Below are 18,733 nucleotides of genomic sequence, written 5' to 3' on the forward strand. Positions count from 1 at the left end.
TTCAATTCAATAGGTTAATTTGTTCTTGAGATATCATATGGACAGACGGACAGAGACAGAAGAAAAATTGTTCAGCCTTAAAGTTCTCAGTTTTATCATAAGTGCCATTGTCAAAAGTGGGAAAGTTTTTCTGTTAATCAAATATTGTTTTATTTTCAGATTATAGAGTTTTTAAAATTGCTGAATTTGAGAAAATTATTCTAATTACTATTGAAACCTCCTGAGTGATGATTGGCATCACTAATGATCAGGCAACTATATATATATAAAATATATAATATTTCATAAAAAAACAGCGCAAACAAATATAGGTTGAGACTTATACATTACACTTATTTACATAACTTTGCAGAAGAAGTATTTTGCTAATGCTCATCTAACAAATTATAGTAATTTTGGGAGTGGAACGTTATAATTAATGAAATAAAATGACGTACGGAAAGTTTAATCTTCCAAGATTATTACACGTTATTAAAATATGAACATTTAATAGAAGGTGAATTAAATTGTACTAGTAGGCCTAGTAGTATAAATGTGAAAATCTGTATGTATTGAAGTTTCCATAATCATGCAAACACTACTAAAAAAAGTAAATGTTTGTATAAAATTAGGTTAACAATGTAGCCTATTTCTTAGTAGAGATATATCATAATTTAAATACTGGAATAGGCCTTTTTGAATTTGAAAACATTAAAGAGATCCGCATCGCCGCCAGTGTTGAAAAGACCCATTCAAGCGCATGAAGATATATATAAAATGGAGAGAGGCAAACATTTTACAGGAAAGGAAAAAAGACGGGCACTAACATGGCTCAACGAGCTATTCTCTCCGAGATTACAGTCCAAGGAAACAAGCGAGCGCAGCGAGATCGTAACCGTTTGTAACAAAGGGTGTACAAAATAACGCACAAAACACGAAGGGTAATTATTTTGAGCGCCGAGAAAGCCATCCTGTGTAGCGCGGCAGTATTGCAGTTACTATACAATACTGATTAGATACTCGTATAAGTGGATATACTTCATACACAGAGGAAAAAAGAATTGGAGAATACACAGTGAACAGGGATTGCAATTAAGGCCATGCCTGTGATATTGTACTGAAATCTAACTAGCCATTCAACCAAATGCCTTGGAGTTATGTATAAAAATATGTCGTGTGTTTATAAAAACTGTTTCCTCTATGATTTAGAGCTTCGACGCACTGCTGTCTAGACCTTTAAAAATTCCAATTATTCAAAAGGGTAGCGAGATATGAGAATATTTTTCAGTTACCTCTTTTGGGTATTTCATTCAAAAATGATATACCGTAATGTCTGTATACTGCAGGAAATGCGTGTGAAGGAGTGGGAAACTTAAACCTTTCCTAATGTGAGCATTTAACGTTAAGAAAGGAGTGTTGAAAGTTTTGCAGTGTTGTCATGCAAGACAGTTAGCCCTGTGTTATTCTAGGCACATCCTCGGTAAGGAAGGAGACTAAAGCTACTTAACTTTCTATTGTATACTTCACTTGCTCCCGTATGCACACCAGCACTCTTCATTCCCAGAACCCAACCAGAGTGGGCCGATGTTTTCTATTCTGTATCAGTATCGGTCTTACACTTTTAAGACGCGGAAAACAATGAGAATAATTACAACCAATAAGGAACTGTGTGTTGCGAAAACACCCAGAATTTAATTGTAAATTAAAGTGTATAGGAGAAATCAAGTTGTTCTTCAAGTAAATATTGTAAAAGTGTGACTTTAATTTTTATTTTCTTAAATCAATTCAATTTGTCCTTGTGTTTTATTTTCATTGAGACACATTTATTAACATTTTACTACTACAATTAAATAAAAAGAAAATAATGCAGTTGGATCGAATATCTTTAACAATGTCAGGAGAAAATTGGAAACAATAGAACGAAGCTAGGAAAGGTCAAATTAAAGGAACCTGTAAGATAAACCCCATTTGCAATTCACCTATTTCCGACAGAAGTGATTGATGGTTAAGCCAAACCCCAGTAATACCAGTATCTGGTGGCAGTGGCACATGCAGGAATTAAGTTTGTGAGGAGGGGGATGGGAGGGGGCAAATCGATTAACTCAAATTTCATCATGAGGGGAGGTTATAGATCGACCTCACCTTTTTTGAACACGATTATTAAATATTAAAGGTGCGGGATGTTTCGAATATGTTGGGGACAAGACTCCAAGAAATGGGCGAAAGAAATTAACTATTTACCCAGAAAATGGATAGAAACAAAACAGCTTTTCTACTATTTCGTGTCCTAATCATTAAATTAAAAAAGTGCACGAGGCTATGTCACTTCATGCTATACTCGATGGATAACGTGAACTTACGAGAATACTTACTTTTCCTAATCTTAAATGGGTGTTGATCGTATCTGAGTATACTTCCGATAACTTCTGAGTAATCGTGTTATGAAAACTGCTAAGCTTAACAAATTCAAGGTTAATCGACCAAACAAGCAGTATACAATGTCAAATTTAAATTGACGTAGGCCTATAATTGTATTTTTATAAATACATATAAAGGAGTCACAACATAATTAAGTGTAAGATTTGAATAATTACAAATTATTGTTATAAAACTTCACAAGAATCACGAACCAACACGCGGACTCCTCCGAGCCGTGGCATTTCGGAACTGATCCGACTTCCTTTCGGTCTCAGGGTTGAGTGATGGTAAAAAGTAAAAACTTATCAATATTAAATAAATGAGTACTTTTTAAAATTTCGTTTGTTTAAATTACGGATTTATTACATCCACAATTTTATTTAACACATAAGTGATAATTATAATTATATTCTTGTCAGAAGACTTTATTAAGGATCGACAGGACAATTGCGTTGCTGTTCGTCCATCTTTGCGATAACTCTTTATGGGAAGGGTGGACTTTAAACTGAAAACATAGGTTCCTCTTACACCAAGGAAGAACCAAAATTGATTTTGTGGTCAAAATAACGAAGAGCAGTTCGTCCTATTTACGTTCGTCTGCGATATATGTATACTCGATAGAAAATTCCCAAAGATTTGATACTTATACGAGTTCAGAAAGTACTGTATTGATTGTAGGGTAAAAAAGTAAAAGGCCAGTCCGTCCGTGTTATGTGATAATTCTTTAGTGATATGATTATCCAAAAGACGTTTTGTCGGGTCTTTCGATACTCAACTATTGGTTTATTATTTATTTCTCAAACGGTTTAGGGGGGAGGGACCTGGTCCCTCCCGAAACCCTCCCCCTGACTACGTTGCTGTCTGGTGTTCACCATTTAACACGTAATAAAATTCTTATGGTTACTTAAATCCAAAACGTGCAACACATAGTTATTAAGACCTCCACAATGTCCATTACCAGATTGTCCATTAGTTGATTGTCTGCAATAAAATATTTATAGCTAATAAACATATATATTTCCTTTCTGATAATAGGGACGAGGTAATGTTTCAAAATAGTACACATACGGGTTTCGCACTTTGAGATCGCGAACCTCAATAACTTAAATGGTAGTCATTTCATGAAGAGACACTGGTACCAAGGACGTAGCCAGGAAAACATTTGGGGGGGGGGAGGTCCAGACAACTGATATTTTCCCGTAATAGATAAAGGGTAAGGTCCCATTTTGTTCCTTAAAAAGTTCTTGATCCGTTTCTTTGTTGAGGACGGTCTCTCAGCAGTACATGTCAGTATTACTGAATTATTAAAATAATAATAATCGTTTACCAATAAAGTAATTGAAAACAATTGAAAATGTTTTTGGGAGGGCGTACCCCTTGGACTCTCTCGCTGGCTACGTCCTTGACTATTACCTACAATCCCCTTTCACCTTTTAAGTATTATTTTGTCCGTCCTCATGGGCCACTGGCCTGTGCGGGGATGTTATAAAAAAGATTAAGAGGAGAGTCGATAGAGTATATGTCGATGGTACTGATAAATCACTACAATCACAGAGAGGATTTGTACCTGCGCTGTCTCTAACTCAGACTCAAAGTCTGACGTCTTAGACCGCTTGGCTATTGGCACTTTCAAACTGAGTTCTACTGATCGGGTTTAATTCATCCATCCTCCTTCGTGTGGAATGAGAAGTTATTAATATACGACTTGTGAAAATTACATTTCCTTCAATTAAATATTACTTCAGAAACTGATATATATATTTAAGTATTTTTCTGGAGGATTTTTTTTTATAAACAGCCTGTACTTTAAATACCTGTAATTTTGCGTGTGAGTTAAAACAAAAATTCCACTATTTCTGTACTCAGGGAAGTTGTCTTAGAGAGTTATGAATTTAACATAAAACGTTTCAAAACCCAAAATTGATTGCACTGCCTTAACATCTAATTAGCTCTACTCTCCAATTAGACTGATAAAAACTTCTATCTTTTATTCCCTTGAATAATAGAAATTTTTGTATTCCACAGTAAAATACATATAGATCATGATACGCAAATAAAATAAATGTTATGGTATTTCCGGATCAAATGAAGAATATTTATTCTGTGTCAACAACTAATTCAGCATGTAGGTAAATGTTTTGATATTCTCACCTAATCATATTTGAAAAATAAAATATTTGGATTTTAATTCAATTTAACAAAATCCTGATGTGGGTTCAGAGCGCGCACAAACTGATGAGGCAGTGACATTCTATACATATCTTTCTCTCTCTCTCTCTCTCTCTCTCTCTCTCTCTCTCTCTCTCTCTCTCTCTCTCTCTCCTCTCTCTCTCTCTCTCTCTCTCTCTCTCTGGATCTAATAAAAATAGTTCATTACACTTTAAAGTGGTCTAGCTCACCACATCTCCCACAGGACCATTAAGTAAACATCTGTCATGTAATTAAACGAGTCACTGAAGCTTTTGATGTAACTGAAGAGTTTTGATTCAATTGGAATTGACACTGAAACTACAACCTTAAATACATGTTTTACAGCCTGCCAAGAATCACGTACTGTTGAAAAATCCAACGAGATAATGCCTAGCCACTGTCACAACCTGTGGGCTATAACCTTAACATTAATAACACGTATTGAGTAAAGAAAATGTGGCATATGCAACCATTTTAAAATTGAATTTTTTCTGATAATTTAAAGATTAATATAACTAATATTGTTCTTCCGTTCAGTTTTCAGTCACTTTAAAGCAATAATTAAATAAAACTATAACGGTTCTTTAGTACATAAAAAAATCGCATGATTTTGAGAAATGTTTTCCTAAGATCACCCACCATTAGTTGTTAAATATCATCCTACTAAATACTGTATTTGTCAATTACTTGTTCGTGCTGGTCATGGTGCATAAAAAACACATATTTTCTACAAGACCATGTTTATTCTTAAGTCATATACAATTTCATGGACTACTTCAAAATATTTGTTTACAAGCAAACTGAAAGAATGAATTTTAGGATAACTACTATACAAGCTTAACAAAACCAAAACCACAAATAAACTTTTGGTAATCAACAGTTTGTGCATCAAATGTGAAACTGTACAAATAATCGCAATAATTACTTTGGGAAACGATGTTTTGTAAATTATGGTATAGTAATAATGAATAAAGAAAAATCCACTACTGTACAGGGAAAGTAACCCCTGCGGAGAGGAAAAATAAGACACAGACACCAACGTTCCAAGGAGTCAGGATGTAGTTTTGTGATAGTCGTGACAGTGCAATCACAAAAGACCAGTTTATTAATTGCAGTTATTACTTACCAACGATGGTACCGTAACTAAAGAAGAGCTGGTGAAACTGGGAAGCGAAGGAAGTGAAGAGACAGCCGAGGGCAGTGACGAGGCCGCCCATGACGGCGGTGAGCCTCGTGGACTTGCGGCGACAGAAGGCGATGGTAACAGGCGACACGAGGAGTGCCACGGCTGTAGACATCGCTCCCACCCACCCTACACAACAGGGTACACATGTATGAGGCATCTTGTAACGTTTAATCATTAGTAATTATTGTGTTTTATATCTAAATGAAATAGTATATTGGACATGAAGGGAAATCTGAAAAGAAACATCAGGACTACCATCATATTTTTGTCTACACGGGATTGGGAACTTAGCACTTCAATGGTTGTGAACTCAAAAACAACAGTTCTGTAATTAAAACCGTGTTTATCTCTCTTGTCGTAATTCCGTTTGCAGGTTTCCAAGAAAATAGTGCGCTGGGAGTACTACCGCTTCAGGGAACCGCTCGAGTCGTGACAGCAAATAATGACGAAATCTCAAGACTTTCACTTTTTGCAAATGTAACAGTCTATAGTGGAACAAGATAAGGAGGTGATGTAAAGCAATGAAACCTATAATTACAAGTCGTAAGTCGGCACCTCCCACTGATATTGAAAAAACGAGAGATAGCCAGCAGCAACGGGCGCAGAACCAGTTGTGAGGTTCGCCGAGCCCGCAGCTCCGGAGAACGAGGGCTTGGCTCTAGCAGCGCATTGTTACCTCGCGTTCACGGTTTTCCAATGAAACTTTAAGAAATACTTCGGGAACTCACGTAGGTTAAATTAAATAGGTTGTGATTGCTATGCACTAACTGGTGCAGAAAGGGGGCCTGAAACGATTCCAATGGCGTGACTGGTATTGGATACTCATCAGCTGACCAGAGGGTCACAGTTTTTGTGTGTGGAATTTCCAATAAATAAAAACCTAAAACCACAAGTTTCAAATCTGTTACCTTTATATACTATTTTTCATGACAACTTGGTTTGAGAGTACTCAAACCACACACACTTTGGGTACTCTTTGGTGGTCTTATATTTTACGAATACCAAACTCTAAAAATTTGTAGCTTTATTAATTCATACACTTATGGTACACATTTAATGTAGACGTTTATTTATATATTGGGTTGTATTAGTAATATTGGTGGAAATACGCAATCCAAATTGTAATATATATTTATATTTAGATTTTTTATTCACAAAACATTTTTACCTTCACTGCTTTCATATCAAATGACAATAAATTCGAAATAATGTTAATTCTAAAATATTAGAAACTTTAAAGCACCGTGTTGTCGTACAGTGTACAGGTATTACACTTTCCATTCTGAATAAAATGTTACTGTATACTTTTTATATATAATATGAATATTGGGAAAAATACAATAACTAATATCCAGTCATCTTCTTCAGTTGTGTTCTTAAACAAAGATTAAGATTACGTTACTAAACATTGCATTAATGAAGATTTTAAGGATCTCTATATTTATATGAGATTTAAAATTGAATGAACCCTTTTATATAAAATACAGACCGCTACTAAATAAATACTGATTTATCTTGTACATAAGTCTTTAACATGAAATATGCTTCATACCAACCGGATGTAGATGGAAATATCACTTATTTTTAAAACATAGAAATATAGGTAGTAAGATATTTTCAAAATAGTTTTATTACTGATTTACAGTATTAGTGTTATGAAACAAAATAATGTTCTAATATTATTTAATAAACTTTAAAAATCATGGCATTGTTTTTTAGATTTTTTAAAATTTAGTCAGCAGTTAAATAATAGTAAATTTAATATGCTCACATATATTACAACTAAAATCTGCTAAATTCGAAAACTTATAAAAATTTCATGTCATGTGGTTTTTTATATTAAATTTGTACATTTTTGTTTTTGGACATTCTAATCTTAGCGTACCACATGTGTTTATACCCATATATTTATAAATAGTTATTTTGATTATTATTATATAGGTTTGTATGTAGAACGTGTGGTACATACAAGAACATAAAATATAAATTAGGTATAAAAATATGTATGCACAATTAATGATGAAAATGATTATGAAGAATTTTAAAAAATTCACCTTGTATTAAACTAGAGGGGAAGATTAACACAACAGATTGATTGATGAATCTAGTGTGGATTCTTGAAAAGAAAATAATACTGAAGTGTGTATAAAACCAGTTTAAAACTGTAAGATAGGAAAATACCGTTGGTAAAATGCGAATGGTTACTGACGCACTTTCATAATAGAATATTTAAAACTTAAACTATATTGTACTGGAATTTAATTTTGATACTCAATATAGTCAATATCGCCATTAGTTTTAATACATATACTGATAATACAAATATCCAAAATTTTGCTGTAAGTAGTTATTGAATATTATTGGTGGAGTACGGTAGATTAATTATCTAGAAGCACGGACATGAAAGGCCATTAATCTCTATCAATAAACATGAACCCGACACGAACTAAACCGTCTCTGAAACAATAGTCCGTATTTGTGGATATTAGTAATCCATACATGTAAAGATTGTGCAGTAAATACTCGTTATGTTTGTTTCGTTGAATTCACTGAGTTTACTCTAAACTTAGTGCAATAATTTGAGCTAAAAACTTGCCCACCTACCGTAATGTCAAATAAAGCTGCGATTCAAAGGGGTGGACGTGACAGTCGAGAGATATGGGACCCTCCCCACCGGCCCCGCCTCACGATTACGTTATGCTCGGACAGTTCGCTCCAGTTTTTAAGTAAATTACAGAATATAACCTCTGTGAGTATGCTAATCTCACTGTTGTTGTTGGGGCTTTTATATAAAATTATAATTGGAAATAACAAATAAAGTTCTTTAAAAAATAATCGGTGTATTTAAGCGTAAAGCTAGTGCAAGGATATCCATATAGCCGTCTCACAATAGGAAATACCGAGAATAAGTAGAGAAGATAAGTAAGAAATACTGGAAATACTGAAGTAAGAAATTCAACACTTAAGTTTCGATTTTTAGACTACGAAGGACATTATCAGGTGGTGAAAATACTTGGAAGCGATGTGTAGCTTGATACTATATTGGCAGTATTGATTTGCAACTGATGCCTGCAGGATCGAAAACCATCACAGCGTACTCTGAAGTTGATTATGTGTTGATCATCGAACCTCGCGCCATTGCCAGTTTCGACTTTTCTACAACCAGCTCACTGATTAAGGTGGTACAATCGGTTATTGATTGGGTTTATTTCTTTTTTAATTTCAAAGTCACAATAGAACAACCTTTAAGATAAAGTACTTGAATGTAGAAAAAAATGTTAGATGGCTCCGTGAAGGAATCATAGGCATTTACAGTAGGAACTATGGCCATCATAAACACATCTGAAGATTAAAAAAATTATTTTTCTCAGTATACTCGTATATGTGAGTTAGAGCTTCAGAGACATGTGACATGCTTGAGGAGATTACTCCTTCATCGTTCTGTATGGTAATAGACTACATTCCAATACAGCTGAGATATGCGAATCATAGTTTCTCTCGTAGCTAAAACAGTTGTCCCTCACCCAAACATTACTTTTACTATATACACAAGTCTTCCTATTCAATTCCTATGTGTGCCCCAGTACCTACCACAAGACAGTTTTCCTAAGATTGCTGTATTTTAGGATTTATTAATATAAATATGGTTGATATTTTCGCAGGATGTCTACTAATATTACCATTTTCAAGGGAGAATTTTCGATTATTTACTATACGGTTATACTTAGCAAACCTCGTGCTCAAAGATTTCTAATTATTATCTTTTAAGGAGCCAGGTGTATATGTAGCCTATATGGGTTTGGATTCATAGAGACATTTTGACAGTTTATTTGACGATTATGCTAAATCGATCGGAAATAAAACCCGTTAAAACCATTTTACCTCTTCACACCTCATCTCACAAATTTAACAACATTCACGTCTTTTTAGGTTAATTTTAATATTCATTAGATATACTGGAGAGTACAAATTTCGTTAGTAGTATTACGCATGTTATCACGCAGTTTTTATACATCAGGTGTAATGTTTTGTTTGTTTACTTGTTATTGTAGATTCAACTACTAATACTCTCAAACTATTCGTACGAAGATTTAGATTTTTCAAACGTGTGTTAGGGAGTGCAATAGTTATAAATGTATTTTTTATAACAAGTCCTTGGCGTCTGCTTCTCTTTGATACTTGGAATATTAAAAAAGAAAATTTTACGAACACATGTATCGAAACAGCATTTCCGTCATCTAAAGTGGATTTTTAAATTGTTCGATATTGGTCGATCCCTTATTCACTGTGCAGATGGGATTGGGACACTACTACTTATTTTACTATTTTTACGAACCTCATACATGTTATGGTTATGCATTTTACTATAAACAATAGATTAAATAGTAATTAATAAACTGCTGCAAGGACGTAGCCAGCAAGGGAGTCCAAGGGGTCCGAACCCCCCCAAATTTTACTTTTTTGTAAACGATTATTATTATTTAAATAATTCAGTATTGCTGCACTGCTCAAAGATCGTTCTCAACAAAGAAACGGGTCAAGAAATTTTTAAGGAACTAAATGGGACCTTACTCTATCTACTAAGGGAAAGTATCATTTGGACCTTCCATCCCAAATGTTTTCCTGGCTACGTTCATGAACACAAGGCTAAATCTTTGTTTTAAACGTAAGCAGTTAGGAATTTTGTAGGGATTTTTGAAAGTTTTAAAAAGTCAATAACATATTTGATAAAGATTTTCACCTAACTTCGCAAAGTTTTTCAGTTCAAAAATACGTAAGTTTAATAAAATCAATTTCGTGAATTGAAATATAATTGTTAAAGAGGTGGCTGACAGAAGAAAGGACATTTTCATATAACCTATCACATAATCATAAATGTGCTCGTAGAAATTATTAAAAATATGTTTTAGAATATGATATCATGTATATTTGCAGTGAACAAAGACAGCGGGGCAGTGGGCAGTGCTTGTCGCCGGGGTCTGAGGCGGAGGCACTGTCGCACAGCCACTTGATGCACATTCCGAAACAAAGCTTGTGATTTATTCCGCCATTCCGAGCACAAATGAAACGCCATCAGTTCGGGAATCGATAAGCTTCCACTGTATTTCATTCAACGTCAATTTGTTCTTTTGTGCACAAACTACTCTAAAGCGACTTGGGGACATCACTAAAACGCCGCGGTCATAACTCTTCGTACGTGTCCCTGGCTACCTTCACTTTCACCTGTAATTATATTTCGAAAACTAACAACACATTTCTTTCCTTACTGTTGTAGAGAATGATGTCACCATACAGTGAGTAGTTATTTGTAATATGTGATCACGCTAAACATTTCGAAACCTTGTAAGGAACAATATGCTGGGAATGGTTGTGTGATGATGACAGATCTTTAAGATTGGCAAATATGGTAGACGTGAACTGTGTACGCGGAAATCGTACGTATTATAAGAAAACTTTTAATGCACTATTCCGTAATAAGCGATTTCTTTATATCATAGTATTAAATAAATAAGAATGGTTTAGATAAATTATGAATATTTTTACATTTTATTTTTGCAATGTATTTTGTTTTAAATTAATTGTGCTAATTACGTTGTTGAGGCATTAAAATACTGTACCATGTTTCATATTTGTATATGTAAATTGGTTTTTGACCGTTGAAAGGAAATAAATAAATAAATCTCCAATATTTTTGAAAGCCAAAATACACAGCTTAACTATTTAGTAACCAGTTAAATTACACTTTAAATGATCCATCATGGAATTAATCAACTTTATCATGGTAATAATGCCGTCAAAACAAGCGCACTTTAAGCGTTTTGTGTAGAGTTCTAGCGATAAAAAAGAATCAAAAAGTTTGTAAAAAAGTTTTGGAAGATCAACAAAAGCACGTTGGAAGAGTGAGCTGAGGACTGGCGCCTACAGACTCGATACCGATCTGATAGTCAAGATTAATGGTTTCCAGGATATGGGTCTTATATCATACAAGGACAGGATATAACATTCAGCTGGAAAACATGAGAGGAGATTGAGGAATCACACCACAACAGTACGGTGTGTGTCAACCTAGGAGAAAGTGGAGAGAAAGTTTACAATGATATAACATTAATATAAAATTTACATTTTTTGTTATCTGAAAAACTATATTTGCCAAACTATAATTAATGTTTATTAAGATCATAGTTACAAGCCTAAGACCGATATTATTGCTAATTTTTAATTTAGAGATTTCAAAGATTAAAAATTTGTTTTGCCATACTGGCAGGCCTACAAACTCTAACAACATGTTATTTTGGCGGTGTAGAGTTATGCTTCTAAACTTTTAGTCAGAAAAATAAATTAGTGTCAATTTAATTTGTATTCATATGCGATCCTTGTAACTATAAATAATACGGAGCAATAATACAAGAAACGCCATTTAGCGATGGAATAAACATGCCAAAAGCCATTATCCATTTAGGAAATCTATGGTTGAGTGTGGATAAATTGGTGGGATCGTAAACTTAGGTTTCCTGCTTCCCTTGACCAATCAGCGCGGGGCCTGCGGCTGACCGTGCGTGTGGTCGTCTCTGTCTATGGCTTCAAGGCTTGTTTTACGGAATTTTAAACCTATAACAGAACAATCCCTATAATCATTATTTCACAAAATCCGAATCTAACCGTGCCATAGGTATCGTCTCTCGAAATCGTCGGCGAGAGAAGAAAAATGAATCCAAGATTTAAGATCAAACATTTTAAGGCCATTCAAGAATATTTTCGTTGGGTAGTTACTACACATATAATTGGATTCGTAATAGTTTTACCTACAGTTGGCAACATTTAACAGGTGTTTTCGAGTCGAGTCTCGGCGTCTTGTTTATGTAAGACTAAATGCTATTTTGTTTCGTTCTTTCCACATGTTCAAAACATTTTAAGATTAGCTATTTCTTATTGATGTTATAATCTAAGTGCATTATCAAAACACGTAACACACAGTTTTGAGAAGAGGGATTAAAGACGAAATGCAGATAGTTTATTCATGACATAACGTAACTTTAAACTGAACTTCACACAAAGTACTTTACCTTAATTTAAAATTAATAAATTTGTAATACGTTATAAATGGATTTCTTACTTACTGACAGAAACAAAACCAATCACGATATCGACGATAATAATAGTGCAGATCTATTTTAAAGGGAGACTAATGGATTCTAAATGTATCAATAAATGCATGAAATACTGTATCTCTGCACGTTTTTAACTTCAATTTGGTCTACTAAACATTAGTCTTCCCTGATGGTACATTTGTCACGAGTACATCTATCAAAACCAGCCGTCATCGTCATTGCGGTTAATAAATATCGTATCTCTGCACGTTTTTAACTTCAATTTGGTCTACTACACATTAGTCTTCGCTGATGGTACATTTGTCACGAGTACATCTATCAAAACCAGCCGTCATCGTCATTGCGGTTAATAAATATCGTATCTCTGCACGTTTTTAACTTCAATTTGGTCTACTACACATTAGTCTTCGCTGATGGTACATTTGTCACGAGTACATCTATCAAAACCAGCCGTCATCGTCATTGCGGTTAATAAATATCGTATCTCTGCACGTTTTTAACTTCAATTTGGTCTACTACACATTAGTCTTCCCTGATGGTACATTTGTCACGAGTACATCTATCAAAACCAGCCGTCATCGTCATTGCGGTTAATAAATATCGTATCTCTGCACGTTTTTAACTTCAATTTGGTCTACTACACATTAGTCTTCGCTGATGGTACATTTGTCACGAGTACATCTATCAAAACCAGCCGTCATCGTCATTGCGGTTAATAAATATCGTATCTCTGCACGTTTTTAACTTCAATTTGGTCTACTACACATTAGTCTTCCCTGATGGTACATTTGTCACGAGTACATCTATCAAAACCAGCCGTCATCGTCATTGCGGTTAATAAATATCGTATCTCTGCACGTTTTTAACTTCAATTTGTCTTTCAATATCGAGATTGATTTTAGGTTCATGATATCTCGATTACCTGCCTAAGTCACTAGATAAACTAGAAAAAAGCAAACATCCATTCAAAAAGTATTGTTTTTATTCGTTTTGTCGAAAAGTGGTTTATATAATTTCTGTTACGCGTGATGATTATAAATCTTTGCTCTAAAACTTTTCTAACAGATGAACGGCATGTGTTAACAGGATATAATATGATAATAACAGAATTAAGTATAACAGAAAAGAACATATTTTAATAGAGTTGACAGCATTTGTTGTATAAAATTGCAGTTCACCGCGTGGCATCCACCACTTGTCACTAAAATCTATAGGTAATAATTAGGCTCTGTCACTCTCACTACCATTGGCTGGACTACTTCTGCTGGATTCATAGTTCGTTCTCCCGATTGAGCTGTAGAAACTCTCCCACAGTCTAAAAGGCCTTTGATACCAAAGCTTTAATGGTCTTAGGTCGCTTTGGCTAGTTTCCAAATACAGGAAGTTATGGAAACTAACTCTTCTTTGGCTCTCTTCTTAAAGTATTTGCTCAATAACTAAACTATAAGGTTAATAGCGCAAAACATAAACAATTCAAATACCTGGGACTAAGCATATCCATTGTAAACTTGTGCATCCAAATGTGTTTAAACAGTTTACTTTTTTTGAATCCGAAACCTAAGCAGTCCTGTTATCTTTTCAAATCACTCACTGTTAACAATACAATTTAAAAGGGACTAGTATAGCTGAAAGATTGAAAAAATTGACTGCGGTTTTAAGTGAAATAATTTCCTATACAATTTTTTGTGTAAGATTAAACAGAAAAACTTATCACAACTGTTTCTGGAACATGTGCAGAACCATCATTATGTTGACTATAATTCTCGGCGAACTTTTACCCAAAAGTTGACATGAATTTTTTAGTACTATTCTCTGATTATTTTAAACACTGATTTTAATATGAGGAGTATCGTTTTTAAAATCAAACCCTGATAAATGATCAGTAAGTATTCAATGTTGAATATTTATCGTAACTATTACCTAGCGATACACAAGCCAATAATGTACTTAAAATGCAAATTTTAATTCAAAAGGATTACTGGAAAACGCGACTAGTACAACAGTTAATTTTATCGTTAACTTTTTCATTACTGAAACCATTATAAACACTGAAGAAAATCAATATTCGTCGTTAACACAGATATATCATACGTAATAACCTTCTAAGATTTGAAATTATACACAGTAATGTTGTAGAGTTGGTAGCAATGACGGTTAGAAGACCTGATGTGGAGATCAGAATTCTACCACAGTGGCCTGCCGTAATCGCACAACAATCTTCATTAACCGCAGCCGCCCCAAGTCCCCAGTGGTAGGGTTATCAAGTCTTTTCATTGCGAGAAGAGGAGGGAAATTAATTTTAATACTCCAATTATTTAAGCATTTAACTCTTTTTATGGTAATTTTGTCAATTGTTTTTTAGGTAAGTTTTTTGTCTATTAAACTGATGTGAATAAAGTAAGCTCGGAAAATAGAACGTAAATCTCAACGTTATAATAAGACATAATGAGAACATTTACCTGCATAATATAAAACATTATGTTAACATTCCGAGTCAATTCAATGCACGTTTTTAACTTACACTAATATAGTCTTTCTACATAGCATGCAATGTGATTTTAATTACACCTTTATGTTTATTAGGTCGAATACTAAACCATCGATTTCCAACAAGTTTGACCTAAAATTGATAAGCTGTCCAGGAAAGTCATTGACCCCATAATCAGATAATAATCCAGCCACAACGGTTCAACTCAGTCTATATTGTAGCTATCATGGTTCGAAACGTTTTATCTCTTCTGAAACAGCTGGTCATATTGGAATTTATCTTTATGACACAATATGTCAGTGTGGCCCAATATTGCAGCGTTTCCCTGTATGACAATATCCATCAGTAAGAGAACTTCTCAGTGTTTATAAAGTGAGTTATATAAAATTAGAACATTAATATTAATCGTTTACTACCTTAACCGTGTCTTTATGCTGAAAATCCTTGTTACTTATTAAAATAACCTATGAAGCTTAAATCATGTATATTATACTATTGATTTCTTAGTGTTTACATAATAATGTAGTTTATGGCAATTTAAAATTCATGTGTGAACAAATAAAGTTAGTAAAAGAGAAGATGTAATTTTATTACATTTATTTTTCTTACGATATTCTGTTATTCTCCATTATATGAATGGATCTCGTTATTTGCACAATACTCAGTCAACTAACTCACTAATAACTCACAATGTGTGTTATTGAGCTTATGGTATCTGCTGCGATTGTAGTGACGACCTTTATCTAGGGTTTAAGCCAAATTAAATACGGGCCAAATGACAGTACCACTGTAACTTTGTAAATAAGAAACTTAATGTAAGAGTTTTGTGGCATATGGCCAGGATGTTAGTTTCCTTTCTATTGTAACATTGCCCGGTCCTGGGCTTGTGGCCATCCTTGGCACCGGACTTTGGACAAGTTGGTGGATTTAAACATTGAAGTCACACAAAGCAAACTAGAGCTCTATGTAATATTAAATCATTTTCAGTTGTTTTATTGCTTCTACTTCTATAGTCGACTGGATGTAATGAATGAGATGTAGTCTCAACTTTGGATTCACATTAATTGATAAAAATAAATTGTAATAATACGTTGGCAATAAGTATAGTCGGGAAATGATAGTTTCTTCCTGAGGAAAAATGGTGGTGGAACGTATTTTTGTTTTAAGTATTTTTTAACTGAGTTTTGCAATTAGAAACATGTTTATTCACCGTCAGCACTAATCTACAAGAACGCTGGTGTATGGGAATTTCACCCGCTAAACTCCCACCGACCCATGCAAATATATTCCCTCTTGAACTGCTTTCCGCATTACTTACTGCCTACGCAAACCCCAAGGGGCTCTTACTGTAGATATCTCGAGGCTGTAGACGACAACGCCGAGACTGCACTACCGTGGCTCAGTTACCTCGACTTCCTGCACTCTCTCCATACATGCAGAAACACCGCTCCAGTTCGCTGACACGGATTTCCTCCTCTGAAAATTATTAACTCCTTGTGTTGGTAATAAAATAACAGTTGCTTAAAATAAGCATTTTATCTAAAAGCTCTTAATATTCTGATGTACTTAAAAAAAATTACAACAAAAATAGAAGACTTATCGTTATCCTATTTGAACTTCAGCTGCAAGTAACGTTATCACTGATCAGGCCTGATGTATGAATCCAATAAGGTTGACCAATGAGATGAGTTAATATAGTGCTATGCAGACAGTATTAATGAGGTGACCAGAACTTTAACACTAGCAAATACCGAAACAGTAATATTAACGGTCCAGGCACGATTTTGAGATCATGAAACAATAGCGTCTTTGTCAGAGAAAAAGTTAGGAGATACTACTGGTAATGGGAAATTGTATTACTGTCGTTGTAAAACAACATATCCGATATTTCTATGTTATCCCTTTACGAACATAAGATAATATCGTCTTGTTTAAGGAATTAAAAGGGTTAGTTTATTAACCACCTGCGTATGGCATGTGGGTACATTCAGTTTAAGATTAAACTATATTTAGTCAATTATTTTCATATCATCAACTCATGAGAGTTATCTTTGGCGGTTGGAGACAGATAACTATAGGGGAAGACTCCTCATACCATGATTCTTATTTGTTTTCATGACTAAATCTTATCAAAGTTTAAAAACTCACTTTTCTAAACCGATATTTCACATCTTTTAGGAGTTGGAAAATAAACAGTTTCGTGGAAACACTCACATGAAAATGATTTAAATACTTTAATTTTCAGTAAATGAAAAACATTTGTATTAGTGACGAGGATCTCATAACTGCAATCAGCTGTAGATAATCTAGCGGTTGGGCGCAGCAGGAGCCAATACTAACACAGGCCGCCAGGGTATAGCCCGTCGTGTCTTGCTTGTCTGATTCGATCTGTGAGAGGTACAATCCTGCTGCGGTAATTAGCTTTACCCGGCTAACTACTCGACATTCCAGTTTGTGGTATGATTGTACACAGCAGGAGCCACGACTGCCAAGCTGCAAAGGTATAGCCCGTCGTGTCTTGCTTGTCTGATTCGATCTGTGAGAGGTACAATCCTGCTGCGGTAATTAGCTTTACTCGGCTAACTACTCGACATTCCAGTTTGTGGTATGATTGTACACAGCAGGAGCCACGACTGCCAAGCTGCAAAGGTATAGCCCGTCGTGTCTTGCTTGTCTGATTCGATCTGTGAGAGGTACAATCCTGCTGCGGTAATTAGCTTTACTCGGCTAACTACTCGACATTCCAGTTTGTGGTATGATTGTACACAGCAGGAGCCACGACTGCCAAGCAGCAAAGGTATAGCCCGTCGTGTCCTGCTTGTCTGATTCGATCTGTGAGAGGTACAATCCTGCTGCGGTAATTAGCTTTACTCGGCTAACTACTCGACATTCCAGTTTGTGGTATGATTGTACACAGCAGGAGCCACGACTGCCAAGCAGCAAAGGTATAGCCCGTCGTGTCCTGCTTGTCTGATTCGATCTGTGAGAGGTACAATCCTGCTGCGGTAATTAGCTTTACTTAAATTTGGCAAATTTTATTTTCATAATTGTATTAGTTTTTTCGTGATTAATCTTAAAATGTTACAATCGTTCGCTATGTTAAAATGTGATAGGATAATCTAATATAATCTTTTCCTTAGATTTGAGACTGCAAGACCAATAAATGTGCCAAATGTTCATTATTTAATCTTAATAGTTTCCTTAAATAACATATACATACAGATGAAGGGATTAAAGGTTTATACGTGAAGGATTTCAGACCCATTTTTATATTAAAAGGTTTGTTTAACTTGACCCCAGAAAGATCACTGGAGAGTACGAAAACATCCTTAATAACAAGGGATCGCCAAGCCAGTAATGTTA

At 34.6% G+C, this 18,733-nt stretch overlaps 1 protein-coding gene across 1 annotated transcript in view; it reads right to left on the reverse strand.

The window, feature by feature from the left end:
- The window catches only part of LOC124360710 (monocarboxylate transporter 2-like), a 521,103-nt gene that overhangs the window by 13,627 nt on the left and 488,743 nt on the right, over positions 1–18,733 (reverse strand). The window contains 1 exon segment of the mRNA XM_046814544.1: positions 5,714–5,899. Within this exon segment, the coding sequence (XP_046670500.1) occupies positions 5,714–5,899 (186 nt within the window).

This window comes from Homalodisca vitripennis, chromosome 4, assembly GCF_021130785.1.
Source record: "Homalodisca vitripennis isolate AUS2020 chromosome 4, UT_GWSS_2.1, whole genome shotgun sequence".
NCBI classification, from domain to species: Eukaryota; Metazoa; Arthropoda; class Insecta; order Hemiptera; family Cicadellidae; genus Homalodisca; species Homalodisca vitripennis.